Source organism: Leguminivora glycinivorella, chromosome 4, assembly GCF_023078275.1.
Source record: "Leguminivora glycinivorella isolate SPB_JAAS2020 chromosome 4, LegGlyc_1.1, whole genome shotgun sequence".
Lineage (NCBI taxonomy): Eukaryota > Metazoa > Arthropoda > Insecta > Lepidoptera > Tortricidae > Leguminivora > Leguminivora glycinivorella.
Genome location: NC_062974.1, coordinates 14,046,507 through 14,065,628, shown reverse-complemented (window position 1 = coordinate 14,065,628; position 19,122 = coordinate 14,046,507). Strand labels below are relative to the sequence as shown.

The following is a 19,122-nucleotide window of genomic DNA, read 5'->3' as shown; positions in this document are numbered from 1 at the left end:
CTTAGCGATCTGAACTATGCGTAATCCGTAGGTGCCAAGTCTGGAGAGTACGGTGGATGAGGTATCACTTTCCAACCTAGCTCCAATAGCTTTAGCCGAGTCACTTTTGCAATGTGTGGGCGAGCATTGTCGTGTAAGAAAAAACTTTAGCATGCTGTGGACGATTCTGACAGATTTTTTGGTTTAAATTTTCAAGCTGATTACAGTATACTGATGCGGTAACAGTCATTCCACTTGGTAGGAGTTCCCAGTGAATAATACCATGAATATCCCACCAAACGGACAGCATAACTTTTTTCGGGTGAGGCTCTGTTTTTGGTGCCTCTATTCCTTTTTCGTTTGGAGCTAGCCACTGACGTTTGCGTGTGTGATTTATATATAAGACCCATTTTTCATCTCCAGTGATAAGATGGTCCAACCAGTTGAATGTGCGGCGAAAAGACAGAAGTTGTATGCAGATATCGGCACGGCGGTTTAGTTGATCTCTATCAAGTTCGTGCGGTATCCAAACACTGTATTTGTAGTTTTTTGCCAACTCGTGTAAATGTGTTTCTATGGTGACATGAGAGCAGCCTAACTCGGTAGCAAGAGTATGACTCGTTAGCCTCGGATCTCCTTCAATTAAGGTTTTTAATTTGGCTACATCAATCTTCACCGGTCGACCAGACTTAGGTTGATCTGATAATGAAAAGTCGCCACTACGAAACCGCTGGAACCATCGTTTCGCCGTGGCCTCAGACACAACTTCAGGAGCAACACGCTGACATATATTACGCACTGCTTCGGCGGCTGAATGGCCAGACTGAAATTCATATAGTAAGCAATGCCTTACATGCACTTTTAATTCGTCCATTTTCTTCCTTATATTAGCTCGGCGACAGCTAGTGAATGACGAAAAACTGTGCGACTCGCCCTTTATATACTTTCGACCATAGAAGATTCTAGAACTCTCTCAAAAATTTTATGTGGAATTCAATCGATCGCTCATTACTTTCTTACCAACCCAATATTAAGTGACCCGAGGATACCTATTTCTTACATTACACGTAGGTACGTAACCCATAACTATCTCACACCTGAGGGACCCTTAAATACAGAGATTAGATGTAGGTATTTTTTTAGGTATGTAGGTTAGGTACTTAAAGCCAACCTAGTTACTGCACGAGTTAATGACTCAGTTGGTATAGGAATAGAATGGCCTAAATTGTGCAATTCCTTGATTAAATAGTTTTTAATAACTGCCTTTTGGGAGGATCCATATTAAAGTAAGTACAAAACTTCGATATTGTAAGTTGGAATCGAGTACTTACGTGTAAGTACATAAGCTCCGCGCAATCCTCTTGTACATCTTGCGTTTTCTCTCCGCTTTCACGAGCTAATTATGTATTCTGTCTTCAGCATACGCCATAATTACACGACCATTCCAAGGAAAACTTCAGAGTTTAGCATACTACATGCGGATTCGGCACGGCCTGTGCATCGCACGAGTCACCTAGTTGTCGCGCCTATTGTCCGCTGGGTGAGCCACCATTACCTCACACTATCAATATTGGGCTACAATGAACCTCAAGGTCCTCGTTTTGGGGAATAGAGGGGGTATAAATACAAGAACAGGCAACAATAACATGCAGTCGACGCCGATACTCGTGCCAAAATGAATGCGCCCCTTGCACTCCTGCTGTGTTGTGTTGTTGGTACGTGTTGTGAACTTGAGTGATGCGTTAAGTGATTAAGTTTAAGAAAAACCTTTAAATCGTTCTGTTATAAAATGTGATGGTCAACAATGGATACATAATTAGTGAAATTTTATATCAAAGCGCCCTACTTGAATGGAGTAGTGACACCTGATAAAATAGGGCGTTACTTAAATATTTAATTGCAACCCTTTGTTATTTGTACCTGCAGTTTGTAGTACCTATGCTTTAATTACCATGGCCCATAGGTACTTGAAAAAAAAAACTATCATAGTTTGGGTAAATTTTTCGCTAAAAGAGGATGTTCATTTAGACCCTAAATAGTAATTTTTGATATTCGATATTAAGTAAGAATTGTAAGAAGATACTTCTTGCGAAATCTGATATCGTAATTTTACCTACTATAATATTTGCAGTAGGTAACTTAAAATACCACACGAATACGACATTGCTCATAGTATATGGATGTTCTAAGAATCGTAGTCAACTGTCAAGTATCAAGTTTCCTACCTCATCATTCGAAATAAAATTAATCTTAGTGCATTAATCACATATGAATGTTTGTTCATAAGAATTTGGGTCAAGAACACTACTTTTTTTACTCGTATTTCACATTATGTATATGATCGTTTTATACTTATGTTTTAGGCAGTGCCGTAGGGTACTATGCGCAACCAAATGCGCCCTACAACATCGGACCCAACGATCCGTTCGCGGTTGAAGTCAACCCTAACTTCCTCGCGCAACCTTCCGCACGGCTGTTCTGGGGCAGCGGGCAAGGCAGCAACCAGGTCGGCGGCACCGGCTTCTGGAACCATCTCACCAACAAGTTCCCGTTCCTAGGAAACATGTTCGGGCGAATGGAGCTGCCCACGCAGTATGGTCCTCCTCAATTCAATAGCTACGACTATCAGCAGTACAGCGCGCCGGGCTACCAGTCCTACAACTTGTACCATCAAGCGCAGCCGCAATTCAATCAGGCACAACCTCAATTCAACCAAGTACCGCCACAGTACCCGGTCCAGCAGTTCTCCCAGCAGTACCCTCGAAACTTCGCCGGTCGCGACGTGGCTATAACTGATGACGCTGTGATCGTGACACCCCCGCACGTGCCGATAGCGCCGCCTGCGCCGGCGCCGGCCCCGGCGGAGCCCGCTGATGGCGGTTACCAATATAAAAAGCCTCAGTACAGGCTCGAGTTACCCCATAAGTAAACTTCATATTGCCAAAACTTAGAAAACTATTGATGAGACTTAATTTAATATTATGGTTTACCTTCGAACGCCGTTGATATCAGATTTGCCGATGTACTATTTGTAATTTCAGGCGTAAAATCGCAACTTAAATTATACGGGTATTAATTTAGTCCATTTGGAAGAGGCTCTCTTCAGCACACTGCGACTGTTTTTACTCTGACAAGACATGACACTTCATAATACTTATGAAATACAAATTCTGAGAATAACAAGTTGATGATACACTAAGTAGGTAATAAGATGTCGATAATTCTAGATCAATAAAAGAATAAATAAGTAATGAAACATTAAATTCGTTTATTTATTTGTAATCCATCCTGAGCAATGTAAAAACTATAATAAACTTAACTGTATCACATCACATGTATTAGATAATTATAATAAGATATTACTAAAAGCTACAACAAAAGTACAAACTAGGTACATTACAAAATTGTTCATAGTGAACTATCGCATAATGATGCAATTAGTTTTAATTAACACGCGTAATTATGTATTGTACGTGTACACCAAAAAAATGTGATATTAATTCAATTGTTCACTGTCAAATTACATTTTCATGGTTTCTTACATGATTTCTATTCATGTAAGTTCACACGTTGAGTTTTGAATATACTTGCGATTAGGAACCAAAAAGTAAATTTGCTATTAGATTAGATCGTAACCTTCGGAGAGGCTTCATACAGTACTTACACTACTTACTTTAACTGCACACAGCCCGTATAATTTATGTCCGAAGCGAAGTTCAACAGGTATTTCTAGAGTGGACTTCTTATATTAAGATTAATTACTTTAATTAGAAGTAAAGAAACAATCTAAAGTTTGCCGTTAACATCATCCACAATATTATGGCCTGATAAACTTAAGGAACAGAAGCTGCACTGCAGCCCTATTAGGATTGAATAAATACAGTCGGATTTGATGCGATGCAGGCACTTTTGCCGTATAATTTGGCGTCACTCTGAAGAACACTGCAACAAAAATATTGGGGATTGTCCTAGTTAAACAGAACACGATACGAATTATGCCCTTAGACTGACCCCTACTATTTTTGTTACACTATCACAATCCTTTTAAGAGCTCAACCATAATTCTCGGTTCGTGGTATGGATTTGGTTTAATTATCAACTGAAGAGGACACGTCGTAGGAGCCGTTGCCGTACCCGTCGACATCCACCGAGGAGCTGGCCGAGACCGAGTGAGCGCCGATCACTGGGCCGAACATGCGACGGCTCATCCCGGGCCTGCGAACATTTTACTGCATTAGTTTTTCGTTTCTGTTAGAATGTCATGAGTTGTGGCTAGGCTGAAGAGTGGACAATTGGACATCAACCTAATCTAATCATCAATTAAGTTATTTAGGCAAATAACGAAATTTTATTTAACTACGATTTTCACTTTAAGCTTCCTGAAATCTGAATCTGACCTGCTTCAAAAAGCAACGAGAAAATGTTAAGACAATTATTTATTGCCTTTGACTCTTGTTAATTTATTAAATCCTTATTATGTAGCTTATAGGCTTAGAATAAATTTAAAAGTAGAAAATGTGTGTGTTGGGTGAGACTTGAACTCACGGCCTCTGGATCGATACTCCAGCGCTCTGCCAACTGAGCCACCAAGACTTCAACCAAGCCAGCGAAATTTTGCACCACTTAGGTCAATGGGACCCGTAGCATCGATTGCAGACGTTTCTGCTAATCAGATGTTAAAATCTTATGTAACATTTCGAAATTAATAAATAAAGTTATTGGTAAACTAAACCAAGTCAAGTCCACCTATTGTTAGTATGATTACGGAACAAAAGGTTACTTGAACCGTACTTTTATTTCTAATATTCATTCAATTACCCTTTCATTGATAAAGATGGAATGTGAATTCAGAAAATGACCTACGGTGTTATTACGTAAGTCTACAGTTGTATTATTTATCCATAGAGTAGAGCGCTACTGGCAAGACATATGAATATTGTACTAATATCAATATCAAAAAACCGGCCAAGAGCGTGTCGGGCCACGCTCAGTGTAGGGTTCCGTAGTTTTTCGTATTTTTCTCAAAAACTACTAAACCTATCAAGTTCAAAACAATTTTCCTAGAAAGTCTTTATAAAGTTCTACTTTTGTGATTTTTTTCATATTTTTTAAACATATGGTTCAAAAGTTAGAGGGGGGGGCGCATTTTTTTTCCTTTAGGAGCGATTATTTCCGAAAATATTAATATTATCAAAAAACGATCTTAGTAAACCCTTATTCATTTTTAAATACCTATCCAACAATATATCACACGTTGGGGTTGGAATGAAAACAAAAATCAACCCCCACTTTACATGTAGGGGGGGGGTACCCTAATAAAACATTTTTTTTCAATTTTTTATTTTTGCACTTTGTTGGCGTGATTGATATACATATTGGTACTAAATTTCAGCATTCTAGTGCTTACGGTTACTGAGATTATCCGCGGACGGACGGACGGACAGACAGACATGGCGAAACTATAAGCGTTCCTAGTTTACTACGGAACCCTAAAAATGGGAAGCCAGACTATTATATTATTATTCTGTGATGGGGTTTTTCGTACAAAAAATACCTAATTTTCAGTACAGATGGTGTTTTCTTACGCACTAGTGCGACAAGTGATTCATTTCTTGTCAGGTTGAAACTTCGGAGGGGCATCTGTACTGAAAAACGTCGTACGATACACGTCCGAAAAGTAAATTTGTAACTCGTGTCGAACTGTACATACATTCATAGGCACGTAGTGCATGAAAATTATCGTGATCCAACTGTATCCAAATGTTTCCTTACGAAAGTTCACTTTTCTCCGTATACGCCGTATGCGGATCGTATACTTGTTTGCCACCGCCATGGTAAAAAAAAGTATCGTGTGCCACCAACAGGACCTTCTTAAATCATCAATTACTTACAATTGCTCAGCGCATTATTTCAGTAACGTCGTATAGATCAGTCAATGAATGCTCAAAAGGGGGGTCTAGGTGGAATGGCCGAAAGCAGAAAGTTTCACTACGGGATGTTGTTAGGGATAGTCAGGAGACATACATACTAAAAGTCCTCGGACTTTGGACGTGAGCTCGAAGAGGGGGGGGATGAAAAAGGTCCCATTTTTTGGTTTTTTGCTCATATTTCAAAAACTATGCGTCATACGAAATTTTGGTTTACTACACTTTGAAAGATTATAAAATTCTCTATAACTTTGATCTAGAAACTTTTTTTCTATTCTTAACCATTATCTAGGTATGAGCTCCTAAAAACTGTTATTTTTTTAAAAATCGTCGTCCCCCCCACTTTTTACTTCATAAATTGCTCCATATCTTGAAAAATATTTATCTAGGACAAAAGTTTTCTTAAAAAATCTTGTAGATCATTCAAATACCTTTCATAATATGTGTACATATTCTTCTGTGACATGTACCGTTGAATAATTATACGAGGGCTGATTGAAAAGTTCGCGGCTTAAGTATGAAATCAAAACCAAAGTTTTTTTATAATATTTTTATTTCTCTACGTAGTCCCCGTTAAGGTCTTTGCACTTATTCCATCTGGATTCCAAAGCCATTATACCACTTTTAAAAAAAAATTCCTCCAGGCCTTCAAAATAGGTATCCACTTCAGCTTGGACCTCGTCGTTGGTCAAAAATTTCTTACCACCCATGTGTTTTTTTAAGTTTGGAAATAAATTGAAGTCCGATGGTGCCAAATCGGGTGAATAAGGCAGATGCGGCAATAATTCAAACCCGCAATTATGAATTTCTGCCATTGACTTTAGTGACGTATGCACGCGTGCATTGTCCTGGTGGAAAAGAACTTTCTTTGTCAGCACTCCAGGTCTTTTTACTTTCAAAGTCGACGTAAAAGTCGACGTAATCAACGTAAAAGTTCGCAATAATAGTCCGAGTTTATAGTCGTACCTTTTTGGAGATAGTCAACCATTATTACACCCTTTGCGTCCCAGAACACTGATGCCATAACTTTATTTGCCGACAAAATGGCCTTTGCCTTTTTGGGTGGCGGAGATCCAACACGAACCCACTGTTTTGATTGCTGTTTAGTCTCGGGCGTATAGTGGTAGACCCATGTCTCATCCATAGTAACATATCTGTCCAAAAAGTCTTGAGGGTCAGCTTCATACAGGTCTAGACAGTCGCGTGAAATTGTTAGACGAGTGATTTTTTGTTCCACTGAAAGGAGCTTTGGAACCCATCTCGCCGACACCTTGGAAAACCCTAATTCGTTAACTATAATGTTTTGAGTTTTTTCATAGGAGATGCCTACGATGTCGGCTATTTCTCTCACTTTTAACCGTCGGTCTTGGATTATCATTTTGCATACAGTTGCCACATTATTTGGATTGGTCGCAGTAGTTGGCCTCCCGGAGCGAGGGTCATCTGCGATACTGACTCGTCTCCGCTTGAATTCAGCTGCCCACTTTTTTACCATCGTATATGATGGATCGGATTGCCCTAATGTACACTGCATATCTTCATAAATTTGTTTCGCAGTCAATCCTTTTTTATGAAGATATTTAATTACATCACGTTGCTCCAAATTGTCCATAATGTCCATTGTGAAAAAACTGCTTACACGTATTTTTAAATGAGAGGAAAAACTTATTTTAAAATATTGCATTTAATTAAAATTTCGCGGGATGACAACTAAATAATGACAGTTCAAAATGACGGCAGAAAAAAGAAACTAAGTTTTTTTTTTAATGGTCAGGCCGCGAACTTTCCAATCAGCCCTCGTACGACTTTAAAACGAAATGAAACAACAAATGTAGGTGATAAACGTGTAAAATATGTATTTCATGAACATGATTGTATTACGATTTTACGATGCTGTATAAATGCATTCACACAACAGGTAACATTACAATTAGCTGTACATAAAGGCCTTCTCACACCCACATCTACCACTACTACCATCTGTGGACTGTGGTGCACCGGCAAAATATTAACTTCAGTATTTCTTTCGGAGCAGCTGGTACTTTGGTTTGCACAGGAATCAGTAAGTTGCTTTCGTTCCGTGCCATCGCTCATGGGAGCCTGGGGTCCACTTTGACAACTAATCCCAAGATTTGGCGTAGGCACTAGTTTTACGAAAGCGACTGCCATCTGACTTTCCAACCCGAAGGTTAAGTAGGACTTATTGGAATTAGTCCGGTTTCCTCACGATGTTTTCCTTCACCGAAAAGCGACTGGCAAATATCACCACAGTCCACAGATGGTAGTAGTGGTAGATGTGGGTGTGAGAAGGCCTTTATATACAGCTAATTGTATTGTTACCTGTTGTGTGAATGCATTTATACAGCATCGTAAAATCGTAATACAATAATGTTCATGAAATACATATTTTACACGTTTATCACATACATTTGTTGTTTCATTTCGTTTTAAAGTCGTATAATTATTCAACAGTACATGACACAGAAGCATATGTACACATATTATGAAAGGTATTTGAATGATCTACAAGATTTTTTAAGAAAACTTTTGTCTAAGATAAATATTTTTCAAGATATGGAGCAATTTATAAAGTAAAAAGAGGGGGGACGACGATTTTTAAAAAATTAACAGTTTTTAGGAGCTCATACCTAGATAATGGTTAAGAATAGAAAAAAAGTTTCTAGATCAAAGTTATAGAGAATTTTATAAGCTTTCAAAGTGTAGTAAACCAAAATTTCGTATGACGCATAGTTTTTGAAATATGAGCAAAAAACCAGAAAATGGGACCTTTTTCATCCCCCCCTCTTCGAGCTCACGTCCAAAGTCCGAGGACTTTTAGTATGTATGTCTCCTGACTATCCCTAACAACATCCCGTAGTGAAACTTTCTGCTTTCGGCCATTCCATCTAGAATCGTTCGTTGACCTTTATCAAAATCTACCGAGGTCGTTGCTTATTCCGACAATATCGTTCGAAGTACCTACTAAATATCTAATTACAAGAAATTGTTGTAAAAACCGGCAACATGATTGTGTTTTTTTGTTTGTTTAATTTTTTACACTTCCATTTTTGTGTGAGTAACATGTGCCGAAAATGATGAATGATGTGTGTGTGTGTAATACATTACGATACAAGTGCGGAAAAAGGAAAGAAGCACGAGTATTGTACGACGTTTTACAGTAGGTACATATGGCGACATATGCACACAAAGTACTAAAACATTAAAACTAGAACGAGAAAGTATCACCATTAAAATATGAGCCTACAGTAAATAGTCCTCACTAGATCGGAAACACGTGTTTTGTCCTTTAATACAAGCGGGTAAAAACGCATTTTATCCACTCGTGGATAAAGTAATTTGACCTTGAATAGAGGCAAATTTTCTGTTTTAAAACTGATAAAAGTGGGTTAATCTAGTGATGAAGATGTTTTACCACCTGCGGAACTACTGGAAGAAGTGATAAACGCGTTTTTTTGCATTGTACTTTCCTCGCTATAGTGACGGGAAAAGTTTTGTGTTACACACGAGTGCAAATGTATTTTACTTCTCGTGTATTGAAAAACTCGCAAGCTCAGGATTCTATTCTCGAACCACTCGCTTCGCTCGTGGTTCAACTATAGAATCCTTTCGCTTGCCCGTTTTTCAATTCCACACTCGGCGTTAAAATACAACTTTGCACTCTTGTATAACAAATTAACTACTTTAATTGTTAGGTTCGAGAATAGAATCCTGAACTTGCGAGTTTTTTAACACACGAGAAGTAAAATACATTTGCACCCGAGTTTAACACAAAACTTTTCCCCTCACTATAGCGAGGAAACTACAACGCAAAAAATGCGTTTATCACTGCTTCCAGTAGTTCCACAGGTGGTAAATCATCTTTATTACTTAGATTTACCTACTTTTATCAATTTTAAAGCAGTTAATTTGACTTTATTCAAGGTCAAACCTTCAATAAATGGCGGTGTACTGTCCGTTGCAATGGCAACGCGATCTAGCGCAAATCGAGATGGCCGTCACAATTTCCTGCCAGCACGGGAAGCATGTAGGCCTAGCACATGATGGCCGCGGGAGTATGTCGCCGCGAGATAGATGCCACGTCTTCTTCTAACTGTATTAATGACATAAGGACGGGTAGTCTATCTCGCGGCGATCATACCTCCCGCGGGACCATCATGTTGAATGTATATGCATAGATTGGTCCTACTGATGATGGGATCCTGGAGAAATCGAGCGAACTTCTCGAATCTGAAAGGCATACATATGGTGATTTTTGTGTTTTTAAAGGAACAGCATGCATTTAGGTACGGAATAGTGACATTTGGTGCAGTGGAACTGCTGATGATGGCCAGAACGGAACTCTTCAAATCTGAACGGCACGCTTATAGTGACTTTGGTATTTTTATAAGAACAGCATGCACTTTCGTCCAGAACAATGACATTTGGTGCAGTGGAATTGCTGATGATGGTCAGAACCGAACTCCTCAAATCTGAACGGCACGCTTATAGTGACTTTGGTATTTTTATAAGAACAGCATGCACTTTCGTCCAGAACAGTGACATTTGGTACAGTGGAACTGCTGATGATGGTCAGAACCGAACTCCTCAAATCTGAACGGCACGCTTATAGTGACTTTGGTATTTTTATAAGAACAGCATGCACTTACGTCCAGAACAGTGACATTTGGTGCAGTGGAACTGCTGATGATAGTCAGAACCGTACTCCTCAAATCTGAACGGCACACTCATAGTGACTTTGGTATTTTTGTAAGAAAAGCATGCATTTAAGTTCAGAACAGTGACATTTATTTAGTTATGTTTGTTAAGCATATTGAGTTTTCAAGTCAAAGTTTGTCAAGCTTCGATTTCTTATAATATAAATCGGATTCATGAGGAATTGAGGAAACTCCTCAAACCTTAACGTTATACGTATATTCATTTGGGTTGCCATCTAATAATTAAAGCATTAAAAGCAGTTTTAAAAAATACTTACACATTTCTACATAATCCAACATTCGCAAGTAGCCTTTCACCAGAACCCGAAAGGCGACGGTTTTGTTTTTCTTAAAAATTATTTTACGCACTAGTGCGAGAAGTGGTTCATTATATGCCAGGTTGAAACTTCGGAGGTTCATCTGTACTGGAAAACGTCGTACGATACACGTGCGAAAAGGAAATTCGTGTCGATTTAAAACACTCCCTCCGGTCGTGTTTTAATTTATCGCCACTCGTTTCGAACTTCCTTTTTTACGCACTTGTATCGTAATGTACTATAATATAATTGTAAGACATAAATAAAATGCATTATTCATACCGTATAATATTTTTTTCCCCTCACTAGCTCGGAAACACGTGTTTTGTCCTTTAATACCAGCGGGTAAAAACGCATTTTATCCACTAGTGGGTAAAGTAATTTGACCTTGAATAAAGTCAAATTAACTGCTTAAAAGTTGATAAAAGTAGGTGAATCTAGTAATAAAGATGATTTAATTTTACCACCTGTGGAACTACTGGAAGCAGTGATAAACGCATTTTTTGCGTTGTAGTTTCCTCGCTATAGAGAGGGGAAAAGTTTTGTGTTACACTCGGGTGCAAATGTATTTTACTTCTCGTGTATTAAAAAACTCGCAAGTTCAGGATTCTATTCTCGAACCACTCGCTTCGCTCGTGGTTCAACTATATAATCCTTTCACTTGCTCGTTTTTCAATTCCACACTCGGCGTTAAAATACAACTTTGCCCCCTTGTATAACAAATAACTATTATAGCTTAATAGTCAAATTTTAGTTGTGCAAAAAATTCTTTGGCTGATTGAAACATCCTTTGCCTGAGATATCGTACGGATTGTATTATTTTTTAAAACTAAATCCATTACTCCCTTGGGAATAAAATAGTACATTATTCTTCAGTACACGTAGACGCAATGAGACCTTTAAACAGCAAATGTAATGAAAAATAAAATATATAATGATTTCAGGCTCGCATACCTCGCACGAAAGAGATAACCAATAGAATGGTGCTGGCCATCGGATTGCATTACATCTTTAATCTAGTCTCAGCATGTGTTGGGGTGGTCTATTGATAAGTGAATTTGCTCTACAATAGCTACTATAACCAGGAAGACTAGAGACAACTTGGAAAAACTGGTCAGTACAGCAGGGTATACGTAGCCGAATGGCACAAACGCTCATGAAACGAAACGCTCGTAGATATCTACCCCCTTATTCATAAACGTTCACTAAAGTTATCAAGCCGATAAAGATCGTTTGTCCCTTTCCGATGTATTGGTGTGATAGAAAGTGACAAACGAATTTTATCGGCTTGTTAACTTTAGTGAACGTATATTTATTTATCGTATGGCTTACAGGTTGTTCTCTACTTAAATTTTTAAAATACTAGATTTAAGATATTCAACGGCATTTGTCGAAAGTGTCTTGAGATCAGCCATTTTTCCGCTAAACGTTCACTAAAGTTAACAAGCCGATAGCAAGCAGTTAAGAGATTAGCCCCCTTATGCATGGCTAATCTCTATCGTTCTTGCGTATTGGCGCGACAGAGCCAGACTACCTTTCGCGGCGTTTCGTTTTCGTTTCGCGTCGCAGAAATGCCATTCGGCTACGGCACTAGGTTGGACAGAAAGCGAAGTGAGTAAACATTTCAAAATGCACTTTTTATTAGTAACAACTTAAAGCTATAATAAAATGGTCTTCCGGCAGTTGCACGGTGGGCCGCGGGGCGCTGTGGCGGCGCGCGGCGCGTGCATCTGATGGAAAAGCTCAGGATGGCCCACACCGGAGTTAGTACGTCGCTCGCCCGCTAGGCCCTAGGGACAAAAAGGGCGAATTAGTCACGATGAAGAGTCAGATGATGCAGTTGTTTAGATGGCTGGAAATGGAAATTAGATGGTGGTGGTAGACTTTGCAGGTTATGTTTTGCTTGATCGCGTTTTTAACCTCCGACGCAAAAAACGGGGTGTTATTATAAATGTGACGTGTCTGTCTGTGTGTGTGTCTGTCTGTGGCATCGTAGCTCCCGAACGGATGAACCGATTTAGATTTAATTAGTTTTTTTTGTCTGAAAGCTGAGTTAGTCGGGAGTGTTCTTAGCGATGTTTCATGAAAATCGGTCTACTCTATGTCTACGTAGGTTTTTTTCAAAATTTTAATTATCGCCTGTAGTGTCAGTGTCGTACGGCGTTTCGGCACTGTTTGTCGCTGTTGGTTAAAACACGACCAAGCTACCGTCTCTGGGCATCTAGCACATATAAAAATCAGCCTTGAAAATTTAAGGAAAATTATTGTTATTTAAAAAAACGTTATAGGGTGCATTGGGGTAATATCTAAGCACAGAAATCCGGCCGGGTAATTTCGAAAGGGGAATCTTGATATAGGGGGAAATCCGGTTGGGTCGGGTAATTATTACGAAAGGGGAATCTTGATGCAAATAATGGTGATTTTTATGTGCCTTGCGAAATTAGACGACTTTCGAAATTACCCCAATGCAAAAAGTGCAATAAAAAAAACATTCAGTCCAAATGTAGAACCTCCTCCTTTTTTTGAAGTCGGTTAAAAATGGCCGAGGGGCCGAACTAATTAAAATGCAGAAATTAAACGTCGATACAAACACATTATCCCAAAGTTTCATCCTTTGTTGATATGTCGGCGGACGATCGTAAAATCCGCCAGATCACGAGATTCCTAGGCATATCGTGAAACGGCGCCAAATCATGAAATAAGAGGAAGGTCTGGATATGAGTCTAAATAGAAAGCGTAGACATTTCATTTTAGGCAGCAGGAACGCGTGCTTAAAAATAGTTTGCGCAGGTATCGGCAATTTGAATCCTAGGCCACTCTAGAACCCTGTCTTATTGACACCGTGCTTTATTAGCTATAGAAGTCGAAGACGATTAGGCCGTTTTCACATTATCCGATCCGATATCGGATGTCGGAAGGATTTCAATAGAAAAAATCCAAGATGGCGCCTTTAATGTATGGGATATCGGTCCGACATCCGATATCGGATCGGATAATGTGAAAACGCACACTGTGAAAAGGTTCTACAGTGGCCTAGTATTCAAATTGGTTGACCATACTTACCCCATCGGTTTCCCTGCACCGTACGCTCCGGGGACGCCCCAACTGCCGCCGGGGAAGGCGCGACCACCGGCGTTAGCGTTCGCGTTGGCGTTAGCGTTGCCACCTGGAAACAGCGTCAACATTTCTCAATATTTTTTTGCGCTTAAACGAATGTGGGACTTTGTAATAAGTACCTACTTAAGAATCCTGAGTTAGAATTGGGAAATGGGAATTTTAAAGGAATTTATTGAACAATTATAATAAAATAAAATAAAGAATTGATGAATCTCCAATGTTAGTTGTTTATCACTTTACTTATTTTTTTAATATCTAAGATAGGTATACAGTATGTAAACTAACGAAAACCATTTACTGTAACCCGTAAATGTCCAGGTGATACTGAGAAACTTTTACTATGGGATCAACCCCGAAATCACGAAAATATCTTCTGACAGTTTCATAGGTAGTTTTATTTTATAGTAAGTATTTCCTATGGGAGAGTAAATTTTTATTTCGCGTTTTGGGTGTTGGTCCCATAGTAAAAGTTTCTCAGTATCACCTGGACATTTACGGGTTACAGTAAATGGTTTTCGTTAGTTTACATACTGTATATATAGGTACTTATTGTACCATGCACCTGCTGTTATAGACAATAAGTCTATTGCTAGTTCACTGAACCGAACCTACATTCGAATACGAATTTAGCCATTATATCTAAACTTATTGAAGATGCGGTGGGCAAAGTGGCAGGCAAGAATTCAATTTTAGCTAGCATACCTACATGTTTGTCTACTGAAAACCAGGTTCCTCACGTTTCGTCACGGATGATTGATCTTCAAGTGGCTGGCACTAGTTTTTACGACAAACTTTTTAAGAAAGTAGTTAATGATTTCACGGATCGTTTTTTTCTATTTGCGCATTGGCGGGTGATGGGTGATTGAAGACCGTTATTCGAACAGCGGCGCCAGCGGCGATACGCCTTGGCCGTCTTACATTTGCACAAATTCATCTCAGTCGAACAGTGAAAACTGTGCCCTAACCGAACACACTTGATTCGGTCTCAAGGATACACTTATACTGGTTTGCCTGAGACACGTTCGCAAAGTAGTACTTGAACATCAATTACAATACGGTGCTTGTCCCGCACGTCGATGATGCTCTACTTATGTGGTACTTAAGAACTCATTTTGTGCATATCAATTACCATTCCGTTTCCATTCCACTTGGACGTGTTCCGTTGTTTAAGGCGAGACGAGTATCAACTACGAACAGTTATGTTAGATGGTATTTATTTAGAGCAAGCAGTACATCACGAGATAATCAACAATAATTAGGTATATGATTGTAAAATCTAATGAGGGCCATAATACTTATATCTTCTTCTTAATGAGGTATTTTTAATGATATAAGTCTCAATTTGCTGCTAGCAAGTATCTAGATGGGGGTCACCTATCTCTGTAGGTAGTACCTATAGGTATTTTGACTTATCTAATCTTTAAACTTATTAAGTAAATGTTTATTCTAAACTTAATCTTATAGGTACCTATACTTAAAAAAAATGTTCTAATACAACATTGACAATTAATTCTTCCGATGTAAATGAACCATCATAGAGACCAACACCAAGAAAATGTTTACTGCGTTAGGTGGTAGTACTGGTATAGGTATGCCTATTAATTAACGGCATTTTAATTAATTGGAAAGTCGTGGTTAAGATTAGCTCCGAATCATCAAGGATTCACTCGACCGGTCAGTGAATGAGAATATTATTGCGGTGTCATGACTCTCAGTCATCTTGATTGAATCATCGCGTTTTAGCGGTGATTAGTTCCGGAATCAATAAAGTTGAGCTAATAGTATTTTACATTTTTTACGGTAATCTTTTAACTTTATCGTTAGAAAAATTGCATTTGAAAATCTATGAAGTAATTATAAAGTAGGGAGGGATACATTTGTTCTTTCCATATTCTACGTTATATAGGGTCGGTCCCTTATAGGTACTAACTAAATCATGACATTGATAACTACATAAGCAGGATAGGGAAGGGAATAATTTCATGTTTTTTGCATTTCGTGTTTCAGTTAAGCAACTCATCAGTTACGAAACTTACGAAGGCCTTAGCATCAGATGCAGCGCCGTGCATTAAAGCATCAGTTACAATGTACGTACCTCCCCATGCGTTAGCATTAGCGTTGGCGTTGGCATCAGATCCAGGTCCGGGGTAGGGGTAGAAAGACCGACGCAGGCGTTGTAGGGGCACGGGTATCGAAGCGTGCCCTGTAGAGTCGATCGTGTAGTACGCGCGGGGCACGTAGTACTGGCCCCCTGGAATGTGCAAAAGTAATGAGTAGTAACATAGTGAGTAGGTATTTAGATAATAATAGGTACATGATTAGTATATATAAATAAATAAATAAATAAATATTATAGGACATTCTTACACAGATTGACTGAGGCCCACGGTAAGCTCAAGAAGGCTTGTGTTGTGGGTACTCAGACAACGATATATATAATATATAAATACTTATATACATAGAAAACATCCATGACTCAGGAACAAATATCTGTGCTCATCACACTTATAAATGCCCTTACCGGGATTCGAACCCGGGACCGCGGCGTAGTAGGCAGGGTCACTACCGACTGCGCCAGACCGGTCGTCAACTATATATAACTATACAAATACGGCAAACTGGATCATACATACATACAACATACAATCACGCCTGTATCGCATGAAGGGGTAGGCAGAGCACATGAAACTACTCAAGTTTCAGTGCCACTCTTGGCAAATAAGGGGTTGAAAGAAAACGAAACTGTGACATTAAAGTGACAGGTTGCCAGCCTCTCGCCTACGCCACAATTTAATTTAACCCATATCCCTCAGTCGTCTTCTACGACACCCACGGGAAGAAAGGGGATGGTGAAATTCTTAACCCGTCACCACACGGAAAACCCAACTGGATCAAATTGTACAATATGCGGTTGAACTCAGAAACCGAAAAGTTAATAACTTAATTTTTTGCCAGAAGCGACGTAAGTAGGTTAACCTCGAGAAAATTGTTTTTGTAAGACGAATTAAGTGTTTCTTACTTTTACGTTTTCTGAGAAAAATTACGAGGTCTACAGCTCACACAGAGTCACTAATGTATATTACCTTACAGTTTTGTCACATTTGTCACAATCTGTAGGCATTGTTGGCTCTACTGCCAGGAATGCAGAACCGTAGTAACCGTACCTGCATTGTTTCACTGCGCTCCGAGTGCAGTATGTCGTTCAACGTCGTTCTTAAGAAAACACTGTTAGCTAAAAGGGGGCATTTCTTTAGGCACACACATTTTTTTTCTAATCATCAGGTTAGATTTTATATTCGGCTGGCATCTTGATTTGTACATCTAGAAGTTAGGTATTAGACGTGTTCATCCATTATACCATACCCACAAATTTTAATTAAACCGAGTGCGGGGTCCGGGTTCTATATTTGGTAGATACCCTATAAAACCGAGTAAAAACCGACTAGATGTGCACACAGCAAAAACCTTTTGCTGATTTTTGGGCATGTAAAACCTCTGTTATGATGTGCAATCAAATATAAATAAACCCCATACTCTTGGCCAATTCTCTAGTTGATTCCGCGTAACGAATCGTAAAGGGTCTCCAATTAAACCAATGTATGTAATCATATGGATATAGAAATCAAAAACCGATTTGTTGATCATAAAGAATAAAGTTAGTCACGATCGGCGGGTAAGGTCGCTTCAGACTAAACATAAAAGATGGATTACGTACTGTGATGATCTCAACCTTGTGAGTGCCTCGATCCTATATCTATTCACAAATCTTTTCATTTTCTGTAAATTCTTGTATAATTTGACCTCTGGCTATAGTTAAGAACTGTGCATGATCGGAGGTCAAGCGTGAATCGGGAATCAGTTGTGAAGTGCTTTGTGAATTATCTTCTGCTTGTTAAGCGTTTTCGTTTTTTTACTCGATGAAATAAAACTGCGTAAACACAATAGTCAGCATGTCTTAAATATTTATGGGCAATGGGCAAGATACTGGTGACAGCCTGAATTCATCAGTGGTACCTACAGTCAGCGACGGTTCTCGATGAAATTACCTACTAAATATAAGTAGGTACCCAAAATGTCACATGATGAGCATTAGGAAAGGTCTTTTAATCATGGTTAAGATTTTGGGACTCACCGTTGAAGTGCCTTTAATTTAAACTTAGTATATGTTTTTAACACTGTTAATTGTTTGTACCCATATTTATGACTGTCATGTTTGTGTAGGTATATAGTCAAATTTCCTGTATTTATTGTAGTCAAAAATGTTGGGTTTTACTCGGTAGTAAAGTGTGTTCTACCCTCGCGACTTGAAACCCTCATAACGCTCGAGATTCAGCTTTTCTAATGCGCTCTCCGCTTGTCGTTCTCTTTTTGAATCTTTCCCTAGCTCGGGTAATAATATTAGCACGAGAGTTTAAAAATCAATTTGTGAAATGGATAGCTGTTACCTACGTATGTTCGTACTAATTAACATATTTATATTACTATAGGATGCTCCAAACACAAAATCCATCTATATCAGCATTCATTTCAAAAACATAATTATTATTCAAGACCGAAATCTGATTATGAATTTCGATGAAAAAAACTGAGACGAAGAGTTTTTTCCAAAGTGAGTCATGTTTGATCAAAAATTATCTTAATTGATTCGTGCAAGTTAAGGCTTCATTTATGTAGGTATTCTGCCCCAGAAATTATATCAGACTCCAGGTAAGTAAAAAGTTTCAAAATCAACGGCATCTGTCAGAGTTCTTACGCTATGGATCATCATACCTATACTATTGTTTGGCAAATAAGGATAAATTGCTAAAAACTTAACTCAACCGTATCGGATGATACCAATAATATCGAAGAATCCAAAAAAAGCAAGTGACAGTCGCATCGAACGGCGGCAAAAACTAAACGAAAGGGCACTAACCTGCAAGAGCGACAGCCACCATCGCCGAGAGTAAAAACAAGGTTATTCGCTGCATAGTGGAGTTACGTCGGGCTCGGACAGATTCTGTGGAGGAACTGCCGGGCGCTCCGCTGCCTCACTTTTATATACCTACTTAGATATAACTCAGTTTA

The 19,122-nt window shown here is 38.9% G+C and overlaps 2 protein-coding genes across 3 annotated transcripts; one reads left to right on the top strand and one right to left on the bottom strand.

Annotated features, from left to right (window-relative positions):
• Nucleotides 1-1,597: 1,597 nt before the first annotated feature.
• On the top strand, nt 1,598-3,242 carry LOC125225567. The gene is made up of 2 exons (XM_048129327.1): nt 1,598-1,694; nt 2,343-3,242. Exons 1-2 carry the CDS (start codon nt 1,655-1,657, stop codon nt 2,906-2,908), a joined length of 606 nt encoding a protein of 201 aa, XP_047985284.1. The 5' UTR covers nt 1,598-1,654; the 3' UTR covers nt 2,909-3,242.
• Nucleotides 3,243-3,783: 541 nt separating this feature from the next.
• Nucleotides 3,784-19,122, bottom strand: LOC125225568. Of its 2 annotated transcripts, none has more exons than XM_048129328.1 (4): nt 18,971-19,122; nt 16,151-16,306; nt 14,002-14,104; nt 3,784-4,194 (listed from the first exon to the last, which is right to left on the bottom strand). In XM_048129328.1, exons 1-4 carry the CDS (start codon nt 19,023-19,025, stop codon nt 4,068-4,070), a joined length of 441 nt encoding a protein of 146 aa, XP_047985285.1. In that variant the 5' UTR covers nt 19,026-19,122; the 3' UTR covers nt 3,784-4,067. The 2 variants fall into 2 exon arrangements, with proteins under 2 accessions (XP_047985285.1, XP_047985286.1); XM_048129329.1 differs by lacking the exon at nt 3,784-4,194 and adding an exon at nt 12,555-12,728.